The sequence below is a fragment of the Pongo pygmaeus genome, chromosome 12 (genome assembly GCF_028885625.2).
Source record: "Pongo pygmaeus isolate AG05252 chromosome 12, NHGRI_mPonPyg2-v2.0_pri, whole genome shotgun sequence".
NCBI lineage: Eukaryota > Metazoa > Chordata > Mammalia > Primates > Hominidae > Pongo > Pongo pygmaeus.
Genome location: NC_072385.2, coordinates 130,632,089 through 130,647,203, shown reverse-complemented (window position 1 = coordinate 130,647,203; position 15,115 = coordinate 130,632,089). Strand labels below are relative to the sequence as shown.

The following is a 15,115-nucleotide window of genomic DNA, read 5'->3' as shown; positions in this document are numbered from 1 at the left end:
ATCATGCCCCTACTCCTCAGAGCCTCTTCCCAAACGAACCGGATGTGGCGTGCTGGGCCTTTATTCTTCTGGGACACAAACACAGGACCGCTGCTTGGTCTCTGATATAGACCCTGGAGTCTGGTCCTTTTGTCTGGGGCAAAAGGAACCAAGGAGGAAATTCCAGCCGCACCACATTTGCAAACGACACACTGTCGGGCTTTTTTTGCAGTAACTGCATTTCCTAAATAATTCAGGCTTTGGATTGAGAACGTGTCTGTCACTTTCCTTTATAGAAATAACCTTTTGTAAATCAATGTACTGTTACTTTATAAAGCCAGACAACTGTCTCTAGATAGACAGCAATAAAAGCTACCAACTGTGAACTGCTGTTTCTTTTCCGTTCACTCATGGGTGCTCTTCTGCATCACACTGGGACCTATTAATTGACATTAAATGATACACCCTACAAATAAAACAATAGTCACCGAGGGTCAGAAGGTTGTGTCTGATATGCCTATGCTTGTGTCAACAATAGGGGCTTTCTCCAGCTGTCCCTTTCTCGGGCTGAAGCACCTCAGTGACCCATATCCCTGCAGGCACTTGGCGTCGTTCCGTGCATCCCTCTGCCCCAGCCAGGAGAATGCTTTTTGCAGAGGGAGGGGTGTAGCCTGCCTGGTGTCTCCGTCTCCTACCCATGTGCCTTTTCAGCTGGGTAGGTGGGTCTGGAGGGGTGTAGCCTGCCTGGTGTCTCCATGTCCTACCCCTGCGCCTTCCCAGCTGGGCAGGTGGGTCTGGGGGGGTGTAGCCTGCCTGGTGTCTCCATGTCCTACCTGTGTGCCCTCCCAGCTGGGTAGATGGGTCTGGAGGGGTGTAGCCTGCTTGGTGTCTCCGTCTCCTATCCCTGCGCCTTCCGAGCTGGGTAGGTGGGTCTGGGCCGAAAGCAGCTGCTGCAGGTGGAGCTCCCGTCACTCACTTGCTCTGCGTTTGATGCCTCTGCTAGGATGGAGCTTCTGTTTCTGCATTTATGCATCTCTGGGGTGGGAAACTCTTTTTCCTTCTTTCTAGACCTTTCTCTTCCTGCTGCCCTTCTGAAGGACCTCATTCCCCCTTCTCCCCTCATTAGCCGTGATAGTCCACAGGGAACGTCAGCCCCAGCACAGCTTGTGCTGAGACCACCATGGCTCTGTGGTGCGGGTCTTCTCTCAGGCCTTGCATGCTCACTACAAAGTTTTGGGGTGTTTCTGCAGGGTTTTCTCCTCCACTCAGCATGTAGAGAGATCGCCCATGGCATGGAGAGATGGCCCAGACCCACAGACACCTCGCCGCATAGAGGATTTGCCCAGGCCCCTAGACCCCGCCACATGAGGAGGTCACCCAGGCCCATAGAGCTCCCGTGGTGTGCGGAGGCACAGAACAGGCACAGGAGTCTGCTGACCTGGGGCGTCACACCCCGGGGACCGCCAGTGGGCGTGTTCGAGGCTCCGCAGACCAGGGCGCTGCCAGGTCTGGCTCGGGCAGCGGCTTTGCCTCTGTGATAGGTGTCCCGTCCCTCTTTCTTCCTGTGCTCCCTCTGCATTAGCCTAAGGGAAGTCAGTTTCCTTGTTTTAATAAATTTTAATTTTTGTAGATACATAGTAGGTGTTTATGGGTTATAGGAGATATTTTGATACAGGCAGGCAATGCGTAATAATCACATCAGGGTAAATGGACTATCCATCCCCTCAAGCATTGATCCTTTGTGTTGCAACAATCCAATTATACTCCCTTAGTTATTTTTTTAATGTACACTTAAATTCCTATAGCTACCCTTGTACTAGCAAATACTAGGTCTAATTTATTCTGGGTTTTTTTGTACCCATTAGCATCCCTACTCTATCCCCCACTACTGTTGCCAGCCTCTAGTAACCATCCTCCTGCTCTCCATCTCCATGAGTTCAGTTGTTTAATGTTTAGCTCCCACAGATAAGAGAACATACAATGTTTGTCTTTCTGTGCTTGGCATATGTCACTTAACACAGTGACCTCCAGTTCCATCCATGCTGCCGTAAATGACAGGATACCATTCTTTTTTATGGCCGAATAGTACTCCATCGTGTATATATAGCAATTCCTTTATCCCCTCGTCTGCTGATGGACACTTAGGTTGCTTCCAAGTCTTGGCTGTTGTGCACAGTGCTGCAGCACACACGGGTGTGCAGAGATCTCTGATAGACTGATTTCCTTTCTTTTCTTTGGGGTATATATCTAGGCATGGATTGCTGGGTTGTATGGTAGCTCTATTTTTTGTTTCTTGTAGAAACCTCAAACTGTTCTCCATAGTGGTTGCACTGATTTACATTCCCACCAACTGTGGACAAGGGGTGAGGGAAGTTAATTTCATGGTAACACCAAGCCTTTCCTTTTTGTCAGTTTCTGTTCTTATGATCATTCATTAGAAAGCAGATTCATTGAATAATGTCTTTTACCTAGTTTAAACTGGGTAGATTCTTTTCAAGTTTACAATTTTGAACCCCACGTTGTCCCCTGAGTCATCGAGGTAGCCCAAGATAAAGGTTAAGAGGAAAAATCCTTCGTGTTGACAGCAAGTTGTTCTCCAGTTTGTGTTAAGTAATGACCCTTGCAGGTGAGGAGAGGCTGCTTTCGTCCTCAGCAGGTATAGACCGGGGAGTCAGACGAACGGAAATCCTCCCCTCCTGGGGCAGGTCATGTGTGGGGAGTGTTAACTGGCAAGATGATCTAAATTCACTACCCAGATCACAGCAGCAACAGCAGCTTTGTTTTCAGAGAAAAAAACACAAAAGAAGTGCCCAAAAGTTACAAACCAAGCAATAAAACTGTGGAAAGTGACATGTTGCACAAAATGTATTTGGTACATTAAAAAGGCCACAAGCACAGTGCCCTGTAGGAATGAGACTGACATTTTCACAAAAGGTCATCATCAGTCTCATGTGACATACTCGATGCTTTTTTTTTTAAAGACAGGGTCTCACTCTGTCACCCAGGCTGGAGTACAGTGGTGCAGTCACTGGTCACTGCAGTCTTGACCTCCCAGGCTCAGGTGATCCTCCCACCTCAGCCTCCCAGGTAGCTGGGACCACAGGCGCACACCACCATGCCCAGCTAATTTTTTGTATTTTTGTAGAGATGGGGTTTTGCCATGTTGCCCAAGCTGGTCTCTAACTCCTGGGATCAAGTGACCCACCTGCCTCGGCCTCCCAAAGTGTTGGGATTACAGGCTTGAGCCACCGCTCAATCCCAGAAGTGTTGGGATTACAGGCTTGATGCTTTTCTTAAAAAACATACTCCCTATGTATGATGTCTGCAGATACTTCAAGAACATCATAAACACCAGTTTCACCATCAGCTGGGAGCAGAGTCCCTCCCCATTCACTGTCACCCCATGCCGTGGGGACTGGTGATGTTTACAGTGTGTCCCTGTGGGTGAACTGGATAAGGAAAAGATGGTGCACATACACCATGGAATACTACGCAGCCATAAAAAAAAGAACCAAATCATGTTGTTTGCAGCAACATGGATACAGCTGGAGGCCATTATCCTAAGTGAATTAACACAGAAACAGAAAACCAAATAGTGAATGTTTTCCCATGTAAGTAGAAGCTAAGCATTGGATTTACATGGACAAAAAATAGACCAGGGACTACCAGTGGGGGGAGGGCGGGATGGGAGGAAGGGCTGAAAAATGATCTGTTGGGTCCCATGCTGACTACCTGGGTGGTGGCTTCAATCGTACCCTAACCTCAGCATCACCCAATATACCCAGGTAACCTGCACACATACCTCCTGAATCTAAAATAAAGTTGCAATTTAAAATAAATAAAATATCAAATGTTTTAATATTTTTTAAAAGTGTGTGTGAACATCCCTTGACAAATTGTTTTCATCCGAGAAATTTGCTGTACTGAGAATATAACAAAGTCTTAGACAAAAATTAGTTCCCATGATTTTGTCCTTCTCATTTGGAATGATTGCAGATCCTGGCCAATTTGGAGCAAGGCTTAGCAGAAGACGGCGGCATGAGCAGCGTGACTCAGGAGGGCAGACAAGGTGGGTCGGCTGGACTTTGCTGACTAGATGCTTCTCGGACATCATTGAGAAACTGAGCCCAAAGCCTCTCACTTCCTCTCGTTCTCCTTTCCTCTCTGTAGTCAGCACTGCATGTGTCCATTTGTGCATTTGCGACTCACTCCGTTCTTGGGGAAGCCAAGCACGTCACTGGGTGATGCTGTGGGTGCAACGTGCAGCCTCAGACCCAAACCCTGCGCCCGGGGAGAAGACATGCCTTCACCACAAAAGCACATGGCCCGGAACCTGCCATGCCAAGTGGTCTGAGTGGGCGTGAGGAAGGAGCCCAGCCCAGCCAAAGGGGCCCAGAGAGGCCTCCACGTCGGGGACAGAGGCTCGGGAGGGTGCTTCAGGAGGAGCTGGAGAGGAAGGCGGGTGCTGCCTAGAGCCTGGAGGCAGGCTGAGGGGCTGGGCAGTTCCCTGGAGCATTGGAAACCCCTTGGGGGACTGGTGGGTTGACATGAGCCGATCTGCACAGTGAGGCCATGCCAGCTGTGGCTCGGCGAGTGCATTAGCCAGGAACAAGCTTCCGATCACGCTTGGAAACCCGGCCTGAGTGCTCCCTCCCAGGCAGCCCCACCCTAGCCTCCCTCACTCCTTGTGGCAGCATCTTCCCACAGGCCTGGTTGCCTGGTTATCTCCTTCTCATAGCTTCTGTCCTACTCGATGTGCAGCCCAAGTCAAGACCGGGTGGTCTCCATTTCCGCAGATGTGCTGGAGTTTCTGGGGAACTGCTGGCTGGTGTGAGCTGAACGTGTGTGAGGTGTGTATATGTGTGTGGTGTGTGGATGTTGGGTGTGCATGTTGTGGCATGTGGTGTGGGTGTGTGCATGTGTGTGCACTTGTGCACTCTCTTTTCAGTAATTTAATTGCAAGTAGAGTAACAAGGTCTGAAGGAGAGACGTCACCGTCTGCTCATGGATGTCCCATTCAGCATTCTTGGCACCCAGTCATTTTACCCCTGGTTGGGCTCCTGCTTTGGTGGGAATGAGCATGTAGTTATCAGACAGCAGAAGGCTGTTCCTAGAAATCTAACAGAAGGTCACACCCATGAGCATTTATAAGGAGGGTAAGGGAGGATTTAGAGCAGGGAAGGAATCTGCAAAGATCATCAGAATAAATATGCAATTCATTGAGACAATCCATATTTTACATCCATTAAGAGAAGATATTCAGAATTTCTTTTCACAAAAATAGTGGTATAAGGGGAACATAAGCAGCTAATGTGTTTTTAATTGCTGAAAGGCAAAGTGAGTTAAGTTTTTAATTCTAGCAATTAAGTTTCTGTGTGTTCTCCTGAAGCACACCGTAAATACACATCATTTCTAGGTGATTGTTATCTCACAGTGGACGCGTCAGCTTCGGCCTCCTAAATCACAGCCTCAGAGGCGGCCGGGGCCACACGGCTCCCAGTGCCCAGCGATGAGGGAGGCCAGGAGCGCTCCCAGGGCCTGGTGCTGCCCAGGGTGGCATCTTGGCACTTCACAGTTGGAAGTGTGGACTTTTCTTGGAGGAAGTAGACACAGCACAGGCACAAGGAGTGCTGGACAGGGGGTCAGCTGGAAACGTCCCTGGCCTCTCTGGACCTCAGCCTGCCTGTCAATAACATATTCATTTCAGATTAGCTCAGTCCTCAACCGGCGCCTTCCTCCTGGTCATCCCAATGATAAACAGTCACCATTGGTCAGCCCGCCCTCCCCCAGGGCAGCTCCCAGAGGACCTTTGCAGACCCCAACAAAGCCACAAAGCCAGTTTGGAAACTACTAGAAGAGATGGGCCCTGAAGGTTTGAAATCAGTGGAGGGATGGCTGCTAACTGAAAAATGTGCAGGGGAGAGCAGGGAGGGACGGTTCAGGCTCAGGGTCGCGGTCAGCCACCGTGTGGCAGCAGGTACTAGGGAAGGAAGCCAGCTGCAGGGCAGTGCCGAGTCCCCAGCGGAATGTGCCAGCCACTTGAGTTCTGGACCAGGGTGTAGCACTCCTTGGGGGACCCAGCGTCTGCACCAGCCCATGGCTGGGAGGCAGGGAAGGCCTCGTGGCTGGGCATGGGTGGGGACCTCCGGGTGGCCTCCCATAGGTCACCTGCGAGAGGCTGGCAGCCACCCTGGCCAGTGGCCCTCCTGGCCTTGTCGAGCTACAGGCAGCGTCGTCATTTCTGTCAACTTTGCTCCTTTTCTCAGGGTTCTGGCTTTAGAAACGGGGCCCCCTGTCGGAGCAGCCACCCTCCTGGTTCTCTGATGCCGAGGGTCTCTTCCCAAAGCCACCTCTGGTCCCAATGCGAGTGCTGTATTTTCTGCCTCAGTGCAGCCTGCAGCATATTCAGCATTCCAGGCCGAAATCCAGTTGTGTTAACAAGAGGGATCTTTTAAAGTTAAATTAGAATTCACAGGACCCAATAATTGATGGCTAGAAAGAGCCTTGAATTTATTTGTGCACTTACAGGCTGCTCTTACCTTGTAGCCTCTGTCCGGCTGTGGAGGTCACGTCTGGGCCGGGTGATGTACTCCATGGCAAACTGTCTGCTCCTGATGAAGGTACGTGGGTGGCCAAGCAGGGCTGCCATGTGATCTGGAAGAGCGGGGTCGGTGGGAGCCGTGAGGGAGCCACTGGTATAATAGATGCTGGCAGGGACAGGCCGTGCAGAGAAGCCAGCTAAGTACTGGTTTAACAGGAGCCCAGTGACACATTATGGGGCTATATTTACTTTCATTTCTACTGCAAGAAATTTCAACAGAATGTAGAATTTAGATGGTCAGATTTCATTATTTAAATGTGGGTCTAAATGATTTAATTAAAAGTATTGTTCATTTTCCCCCATTTTTCTCTGAACTCCATCCCCAGAAGGTGTCCTTTGTTCTCCCTATCTTCATGGAGGGTGTTGTTTTCACCTGATAGTTTTGATTTTATGATTGATGCTTAGAACACCTGAAGACAGGCTTCCCCACAAGACCTTCTTAGGACGTCACCCCAGAGCTCTCAGCCCCCAGGGAAACAGCTTAGAAATCAAGGAGCTGAACTGAGGCTGTCATCTGTTTTTCCGTGTCTCCTGGCTCTCGCCAGCCTGTGCAACGGTGTTTTTTGGCTCCTCTCTTTGTTTGGAACGCACCCCACACCTGGCTTACCTCCCACACTGGGCGTCAGGGTACCCTGTGTGGAGCTAGCGGCCCTGCAGCCAGCTGTGCATACTGAGAGCTGCTGCAGGAATCAGCTAGCAGCAGATGCTCCGGAGCAGTGCTCGTAACACCTCCTGGGCTGTTCTAAGACAGCGATCAGAACTCCCACACCCATGCGGCTTTCATGTGTCCAAGGTCATTCCTGAGCTTGATTTTCAGCAAGGCAGAGCAGGCAGTTTACCAGGTAGAGAACTGTGCTCACGGGCTCTGTCATGAACCCTGAAGTGGCAGCCCTGCTTTATGCACGGACCCTGCAGCATCCCCAGAGGTGACTGTGACCCCGGGCACTGCTCCGAGCAGGCTGGGTGCGGGTGTAGATTCACAGCCATCAGTGGCTCAGGCATTCCATCAGGAAGACGTGCAGCCCGCACCCCAGCTTTAGCGCAGCCCCAGTGCCCAGCGCAGGGCTCCTGCCTTTGCGCTTCTGTATCTATGTCAAGCTGGACGCACAAGGAGACTCGGGGCATCCTGTTCGTCCTCGGTAGCAAGCGACCGTGACGCAGCTTCATGCTACTGCAAGCCTCAGCCTCCTCCTTAAAATAAGGGCATAGATCTGAGATCTCTGAAATCCCTCCCAGCTCTGACATTCACACAGCTCTCTCCTCTCCTTCAACACACTGGATAAAGGAAATTATGGTTTTTACGTTCTGTGGTTTTGCTCAGAGCAGGTTTTTCTTCCGCTGCCACCCCTGAGATATTCCCAATGAGGTCAGGTGGCCCGCATAGTCGCTTTGTTCTGGTCCTCACCCTCCTCCTACCCACCGCCTTCCCTTCTCCAGCCCCCTCTGGCTTCTGCAGCAGGGCTTGCCCACCTCCGAGTGGGAGTGAAAAGTAGGCCCTCCCGCTCCCCTGCCCTGGTGGCCTCTTCGCCACCCAAGGCTTGGCCAGCAACCAGGTGACCCCGAAGCACCCGGCCTGACCCCTCTGCCTCCCAAAACAGGCCATTCTCCCTGTGCTGCCTGTGGCCAGCCCTGACACCCCCACCTGGCAGTCTGGGCGGTCCGCAGTAGGCCTCCACCCGCTGAGGGCATTGTCAGCTTCACCTGAAAGTCGCCAGCTTGCCGGAACATTCTTTTATGCAAAGACATGAAGAACCAATTATAAATTCACAGGACTGACGTTTCACTAATCATGGGGCTAAAACTCCCCAGGGAGGAAAGTTCCCTGTTCCACTGGTGGGTTTTTATTTGCATCTTAAGACACATTAATAGAAAACGATGGAAGGGGCTTTTCTTTGTGGCAACACCACCACCAGGCTCCAAATGTGAGTCTTCTTCCTGTATTGCTGGGACTCAGTACAGAACATATTATTGCATTTCAAAAATACTTTTACAATGGACGTGATTTAATTTGAAAGTTCAGCTTAAGCTTTCATTTTCATGAGTTAAAAAAAGGAGTAAAAAATGTTGCAATTAAAGCCAATCCAAGCATATGCACTCTCTTGCCATCTAGTGAGCGTACAGGGCATTGCAACAGTGTGTGATCTTAATACGGGGTATCCTGTTAATTAAATTATGTGTATGGGCTAACAATGAGTTATTTAATCAACCATTTAATTATCTTGAATAACATTTTTATTACAGTGAAATAAATATCAATTTAACTTCTTAACAATGAAATGTATTCATATGTTTTAGCCCTGGATAAATCTGCATGATATGCTATAATGCACAGTGGCATGTATTATAAAGCATTGAAAATGTCACTATCTTCACTTTTTAAATACTGCTTCCTCTCCTTAGGCCTCACTGTAGCCTTAGGGCACCTGCACTGGCAGACCATATGGATGCAGGTGCCTGCCACCTTAGGTGGCTTGGGCCCCCCCTCCCCCGGGTGCCCCTGGGAGGCCACTTCCCTCCTGGTGTCCCCACAGCTCACCAGTCTGCACATCAGAACCCGCCGTGGCTCCACACATGATGGAAAGGAGCACGCAGCTGCATCAGCTACCTTCCGTCTTGCTGAAATTAGACTGCAGAAGTCCTTTCTGGTTGCAGAATGGTTGTAAATCTAGTTTCACAGCCTGTAAACACATGTGGCTGCTGAAAAGAAATGGTGAAGATTGAGCTAAAATAGACTTGTCCCTGGAAGCAAGTCATTCATGTCCTTTACAAAGCCAAATCTACATGATCTGGAGAGTAGGTTAAGCTCTCTTTAGGAGCTTCTTTTGGCCATTTTATCTGAAAAGGGCTGTGTTTCCTCTTCAGTAAATGAAGTCATTAAGTAACAGTCAACCTAAGGAAACTTTGTAACACAATCCCAAATCCTCATCTGGTGTATTGACGATGGCCCCCTGAAGTGCACCAGAATTCTTCCCCCAGCTGCAGCCGGGACACACAGGCACGTGTGCTGTTCACACCTGAGGGACTGGCGAGCGCTGCTGTCGCTGAGCTGGTGGGAGTGGCTGCCGGCCGGTGCAGGGGCCCCCGAGATCCCTTCTCTGCCGCCTGCCCCCTGGCCTGGAATCCAGCTTCCTCTCGCCTGGCTCCTAAGCCTGTGCATCTGCTCTTCCGGAAGAGCCATGCCTAAAGTAACTTCCCATCAAGGATCATGGCTTGGTTTTTTAAAAACCTGTCTTTTGTCATACTAGATTATCTTCAGAAACACTGACCCCTGGCCCCGAGCACTGAAAGAGTGGTTAGGGTGATGTGGCTGGCCACGGCATCGCCCACTAGCAGTGAGTGCTGCACCCCCACCATCCCCCACCCTGCGCTCTCCGTGGTGACCGCCTCAGCCTGGAGCGTCAGTGGCATGAGTGGGGCACTGGAATGACCCAGTGACACTGCCGGGCTGATAACAAAGTCAAAGCCTGCCTTTTGTTTACTTGAAACCAAAGGTGGGACATGTGTGGGATTAGAACAGACATTGCCCAGCATGATGGGTGCTCGGAAGCCTACTTCTTTCCCCAGAGAAGCCCAGGGGGGCAGCTGCTACTTTTCCCCGAGCTGGTGCGAGCTGGTGAGTGCAGCCTCTGTTGGAAAGCAGGACTGCTCCCCTAAACTTCTCAGATCAGGACCAGCCCAGGATGTGCAGGCCCCACAGCTGCATCTGGGGTGCCATTTCCGTCCCAGCTGCAACCTCAGCCACCCCGAGTGCCCCCATCCCCGGTCACAAAGCCCTCCCTTGTGTGAGGGAGCTCACACACACACTCACATCCACACACATGTGCTCACACACACGCTCACGCTCATACACAGTGCTCACACACGCACATGCTTGCACACACACATGCTTGCGCTCACACACACGCTCACACACACATGCTCGCACTCGCACAACTAGACAGCAGAGACAGGCAGCAGGAAGGCGTGGGAAAGGAGACCGAGGCATGTGCTGTCTGGCTCCTCATGAGCATCAGGCCTTGAATAAAATTAGTTTTAATGAGCTATACTCGAAGGTACTAGACTGGAGAGAGTCGTTTTGGTTTTTTTTTTTTCCTTCCTACCAAACTGGAATTGTACTTGTCTGTCTTTCTTTGTAACATCCCAATTAGCAAGCTAGTAACTCCAGTCCCAGTTTGGAGGAAATGGAACATGTAGAAGAATAAAGAAATAAAAGTACCTTCTGGGATTATACGATGAATAAGTAAGAAGAAAAACACCATTGGTGGCCATAGTTATTGCTGACCGTGTGCTTATAGCTAAGTGCGAAAATGCAGGGAATTATTTAGCGCAGGGCCTGCTGCACAGAGCTCGCTCCATAAATGTGGCGATCACTGTCATCCTGGAGAAAGCCCGGGTTTGTTAGGGACTTGAGACAAGCTACCACTGTGTCCCACGTGACTTTGGCAAGACCTTCCTGCACTGAGACCGCTTTGCTCACACCTGGAAAGGGTGACTGGGTCCACTCAGCATCCACCAAGCGCCTGTGAGGGGCCAGCGTGAGTGGGCAGATGGACAGTGAGACTGTGCTGCCAGGCCTCGTCCTTGAGGAGGGGCCGCGGGCCAGACCACCACAGACAGGGCAGAGCGATGAGGAGTCCGGCAAAGGCCTTTGGCAGAACCCAGATGCCCTGAGCACGGCAGCTGGCACAGCGCTCATAAATGTTCCCCCGTAGCTGTCTCTCAAACGGGAAGGTCTCATGCGTGCCACACGGAGCACACAACATTCACGCACTCTGCTCTGCAAGGCCGACCTCCATCGCCATACTCAGCCTCGGCAAACTTGTTTTGTGGTTTTTCTTTACATGTAAAGATTTGACCTTAGTTTCTAGCATAGAAAACGTTTAAGAGACACTTTAAAAAGTTGGCTTGTGTATTTCGAGGATGGAGATGAGACAGCGTTCACCAACTCACATAATAACTTTGTCAGGAAAGAGAGTTAGGTACAGTCCAAGTGAAATATGAATTGCTGTTTAGAAGATGGAAGCAGGAAACAGACCCTCAGGCCCAACTAAACCCCGACAGCCCCCGGTGACAGGCAGGACCCGGCCAGCACAATGCACACAGCTCAGAATCCCGGCCCGACTGCAGTTGGGGGAGCAGCCACCCCCTCGCAGCCGAGCACCGTGTGCTGGTTTCCAGCTTCCCCGCCAGCTCCTGTGTCAGCGTGTCCTCTCTCTACACCGTGTCTGTATGCACTTGTGCTCTTCTACACGTGTGAAACCCACAGTGCTGTTCTCAGCTCTAAAGTACGTTGGGTTTTTCTTCCCGCAGGATTATGTGCTCGCCGTGGAGGCGTATCACTCGGTTATCAAGTATTACCCAGAGCAAGAGCCCCAGCTGCTCAGCGGCATCGGCCGGATTTCCCTGCAGGTACCTGTGCACGGTCAGACATGAGCCAGAAAGGCCTTATGATAGTTCTTTGCTCGGATGGGCGACTGTTTGCTTTTAATCATTTTAATATAAGAAAGACTGCAGAAAATATTCCAGTTCAAATGTGTGACCATGAAAAGGGTGGGTTCTTTCCAGAAGTTCTGGTTTGACTGTGGGAGGCCCTGCTGGCTTTTGTGCCTGTTGCTAAATGTGAACCCACAGAAAGTGTCATCGCAGCCACACTGAAACGAGTTACTCTAGACACTATCCTGCTGCAGTTACGAAAGCACTGACTAAACCGTGAGGAATCTTAGTTCAGCTTAGCCCGTAATAGTCACTCGCTGATATTTTGCCTGAAATAACCCTTGAATCATGTTTGCTGGACAGACAAAGTCCAGACTGAACAGTGGTCTCAGTAATGCACAAAGCTCGGCAGGACCCCCTTTGCTAAGAATGTCCTTGAAGCTGGAATGCATTTTCCTGGAATATTTGGTGACAGGGAGGTCACGGGGAGTGATGAGTCCCGCCCACATCCCTGTCAATCCCACCCTTGCAGGCCGAGCACAGGGCAGCTTCCGCCCCTCTCACCCTCAGTCTTAGGTCATGTCCCAAACCTGGGCCAGGGAAAGGAGGCACAAGCAAGGGACGGCTGAGGGGGGAGAAGCAGCACAGACCTTCCACAGGCACCCACTCACTGTGAGCCAGGCCCTGCGCTGAGCATTTCACCTCACGATGTGACTGGCTTGTTTTACAGATCAGCAAACTGAGGTCTCCTGGTTAAGTGAGATCCTGTTTCAGGAGGCCACGTAGATAATGGGGGAGCTAGAATTTGAACAGGGCTTCTGTGAAGTCAGGGCCTGCACTCTGAGCTAACAGCTACTCCTCTCCCCCACACAGTTGCTCACACGTGCACTGACACGTAGGCACACGTGCACACACCATCTCCTGCACGCCGCCTGCTTGTGGAAGTCCACATGGGACTCCAGAGAGTGTGGAGGACAGCCCTGTCCACGGGCCCCTGTGGTGCGCACAGCAGATGACTGTCACTGAATAACCTGGGGCAGGCACAGATGCGTGACACGTGAGCTGCTACCATGGGCATCGGCTCCTGCCTGCACTGGGATGCTTGCAGCAACCCTCGTCGCCTGTGTGAGAAAGCTCCGTGTGGCCAGGATCTCCGGGGTGCCTCATGTGTAACACTATCCCCTGGTTATCATAGTGAAATAGTACCCTGGGCCCGCTGAGATTCCTCACTACCCTGGAGACAATCTCGGAAATTTTATTTCAGAGTCATATTTTGCACAACTTGAGAAGTAGATGCTGAATTGCTTTTGCATCTGGAAGTGCTTCTCCTTCCAGGGGAAGCCACTGGCTTGACCACAGTGAGGGCTCTGGCAATGAGGCTGGAGTCTCAGGAGGGAGGCTCAGCTTCCACAGTGTGATTTAAGCCCCATCTGGCGCATGGAATGTGCTAAACAGGCTGCAAGGGAAGCCCTCGGTGTTCGCTGCTCTGAGGACCCAGGGAGGTGATAGCGGCGCTGTGGGCAAGAGCTTTTGCCAAAGGAGAATGGAGAAACAGACGGAAGCACCCAGGCTGACTGGACTCACCAACACCCCACACAAGTGCCGTTCGATCTGCATCTCTTGCAAATTATTTATCAGGCCTCGCTCACGGGTATTTTTACTGTTGCTGAAGAGCAAAGTCTCTGAATTCTGTTTTTCTAAAGGAAATGGAGATTGCAATACCTAGCCATTTGGGATATCTCTGAAGACGTTGTGCCATGGCTGCTACAGAACTTCTCAGACAGCCTCGCGCAGCTGACGACTGCATTGCCATCTGCGCATATAGAAAACCCGGCCCCAGTAAGTTCCGGCTTCGGCAGGTCAGTGTGTTGTCTGAAGATGCTGGATCTCGGAAGAAGGATGAAGCAGGCAGGTTTTGCCCTTGAAGAACACAGCCATTTGTGGGAGTCGAGGCCCAAGAGCACCGTTGTGATCAGCAAGAATGACCACATATCAGCCCAGTGGGTGCCCGAGCACACAGCAGACCCTCACCCAGTTCTGAAACCCTCCTGGGTGCACCACCTGTATCACCTGGACCCGCCCTCTCCAGCCCTCTCCTGTGTTGGGGCTTATGCCTCCTCATCTCCACTGGGTTCAGCAGAGGGTTGCAGAGGCGGGACCCTGTGTGTACACGTGGTGCTGAGCTGCCAGAGATCTCAGCACGTCCCTCGTCCCGCATCTTGGGCGCAGCTGCCATTAGCCTTCCGGGAGTACACTCCACCCTGCCGTCTCTGGTCAGAAGTCCTGCTGGGGCACTGTGGTCTGTCAGGTGAGCCCACACTTAAAGCTCACATTCAGAGCCCTAGCTAACCTTTTCCAGCCCAGTGTTCTTCGCCTCATGTCCTTAGTCCCACCAGACAGTTGATTTGCTATTGCCCAGACGGGACCACACTTGCTGCTTTGACCTCTCGTGGGCTGTTCCTGCTGCTCAGAACTCCCTTCTCTTTCTGCCTGTGCAAACCCTGCTCATTCTTGAGGGCTCACTGGAAGGACTTCTCTAAAGTCACCCCAGCCCTCTCAGCAAGCTCTCCCTTCCCTCTTCCCCAAGGCGTCTATGGGGGATAAAAGCATAGGGCTCAGGAGCTGGGGTTTGGAACAAGATAGACCCGACCCTGGCTCAGCTGCTCAGGCTGGCGTGGCTCTGAGCAGTTTATCTCACCTTCATGGTGTCAGTCCCCCCACCACAACCGCCTGCCGTGAACAGTCATCATCGTCGTGTGTAGATGATTAAGTTTATCCATGTGAAATCCTCTGTGTCCTGCCTGGGACATGCCAGGAGCGCTGTAAGCGTAACTTGCTGTCTTTCCTGTGTCTTGAAGATGGGGTGTGTTTGTTCCGCTTCCTCACAGATCCAAGTGTAAGGGCGGCATTCCCAGGTCACAGCAAAAGTACGTGTGCTCAGAATTGCCCTTGGAAGCCCCACTCCCACGGCGGGGCATCCACCCCATAGAGTGACTCCAGTGCACAGATGGGCACGAGGCCCTCCAGGATGGGCTGTAGGAAGGGGCAAAAGCAGTGTCCCCACGCATGCATCCGGACACTCATACCCCACGCGCCAGCCTC

At 51.5% G+C, this 15,115-nt stretch overlaps 1 protein-coding gene across 2 annotated transcripts in view; it reads left to right on the top strand.

Moving 5' to 3' along the window:
• The window catches only part of TRAPPC12 (trafficking protein particle complex subunit 12), a 108,696-nt gene that overhangs the window by 82,734 nt on the left and 10,847 nt on the right, over positions 1 to 15,115 (top strand). For both annotated transcript variants that reach the window (XM_054476580.2, XM_054476579.2), the window contains 3 exons: positions 3,976 to 4,048; positions 6,526 to 6,599; positions 11,891 to 11,989. In XM_054476580.2, coding sequence (XP_054332555.1) covers positions 3,976 to 4,048; positions 6,526 to 6,599; positions 11,891 to 11,989 — 246 coding nt within the window. The remainder of the gene's footprint in view (positions 1 to 3,975; positions 4,049 to 6,525; positions 6,600 to 11,890; positions 11,990 to 15,115) is intronic.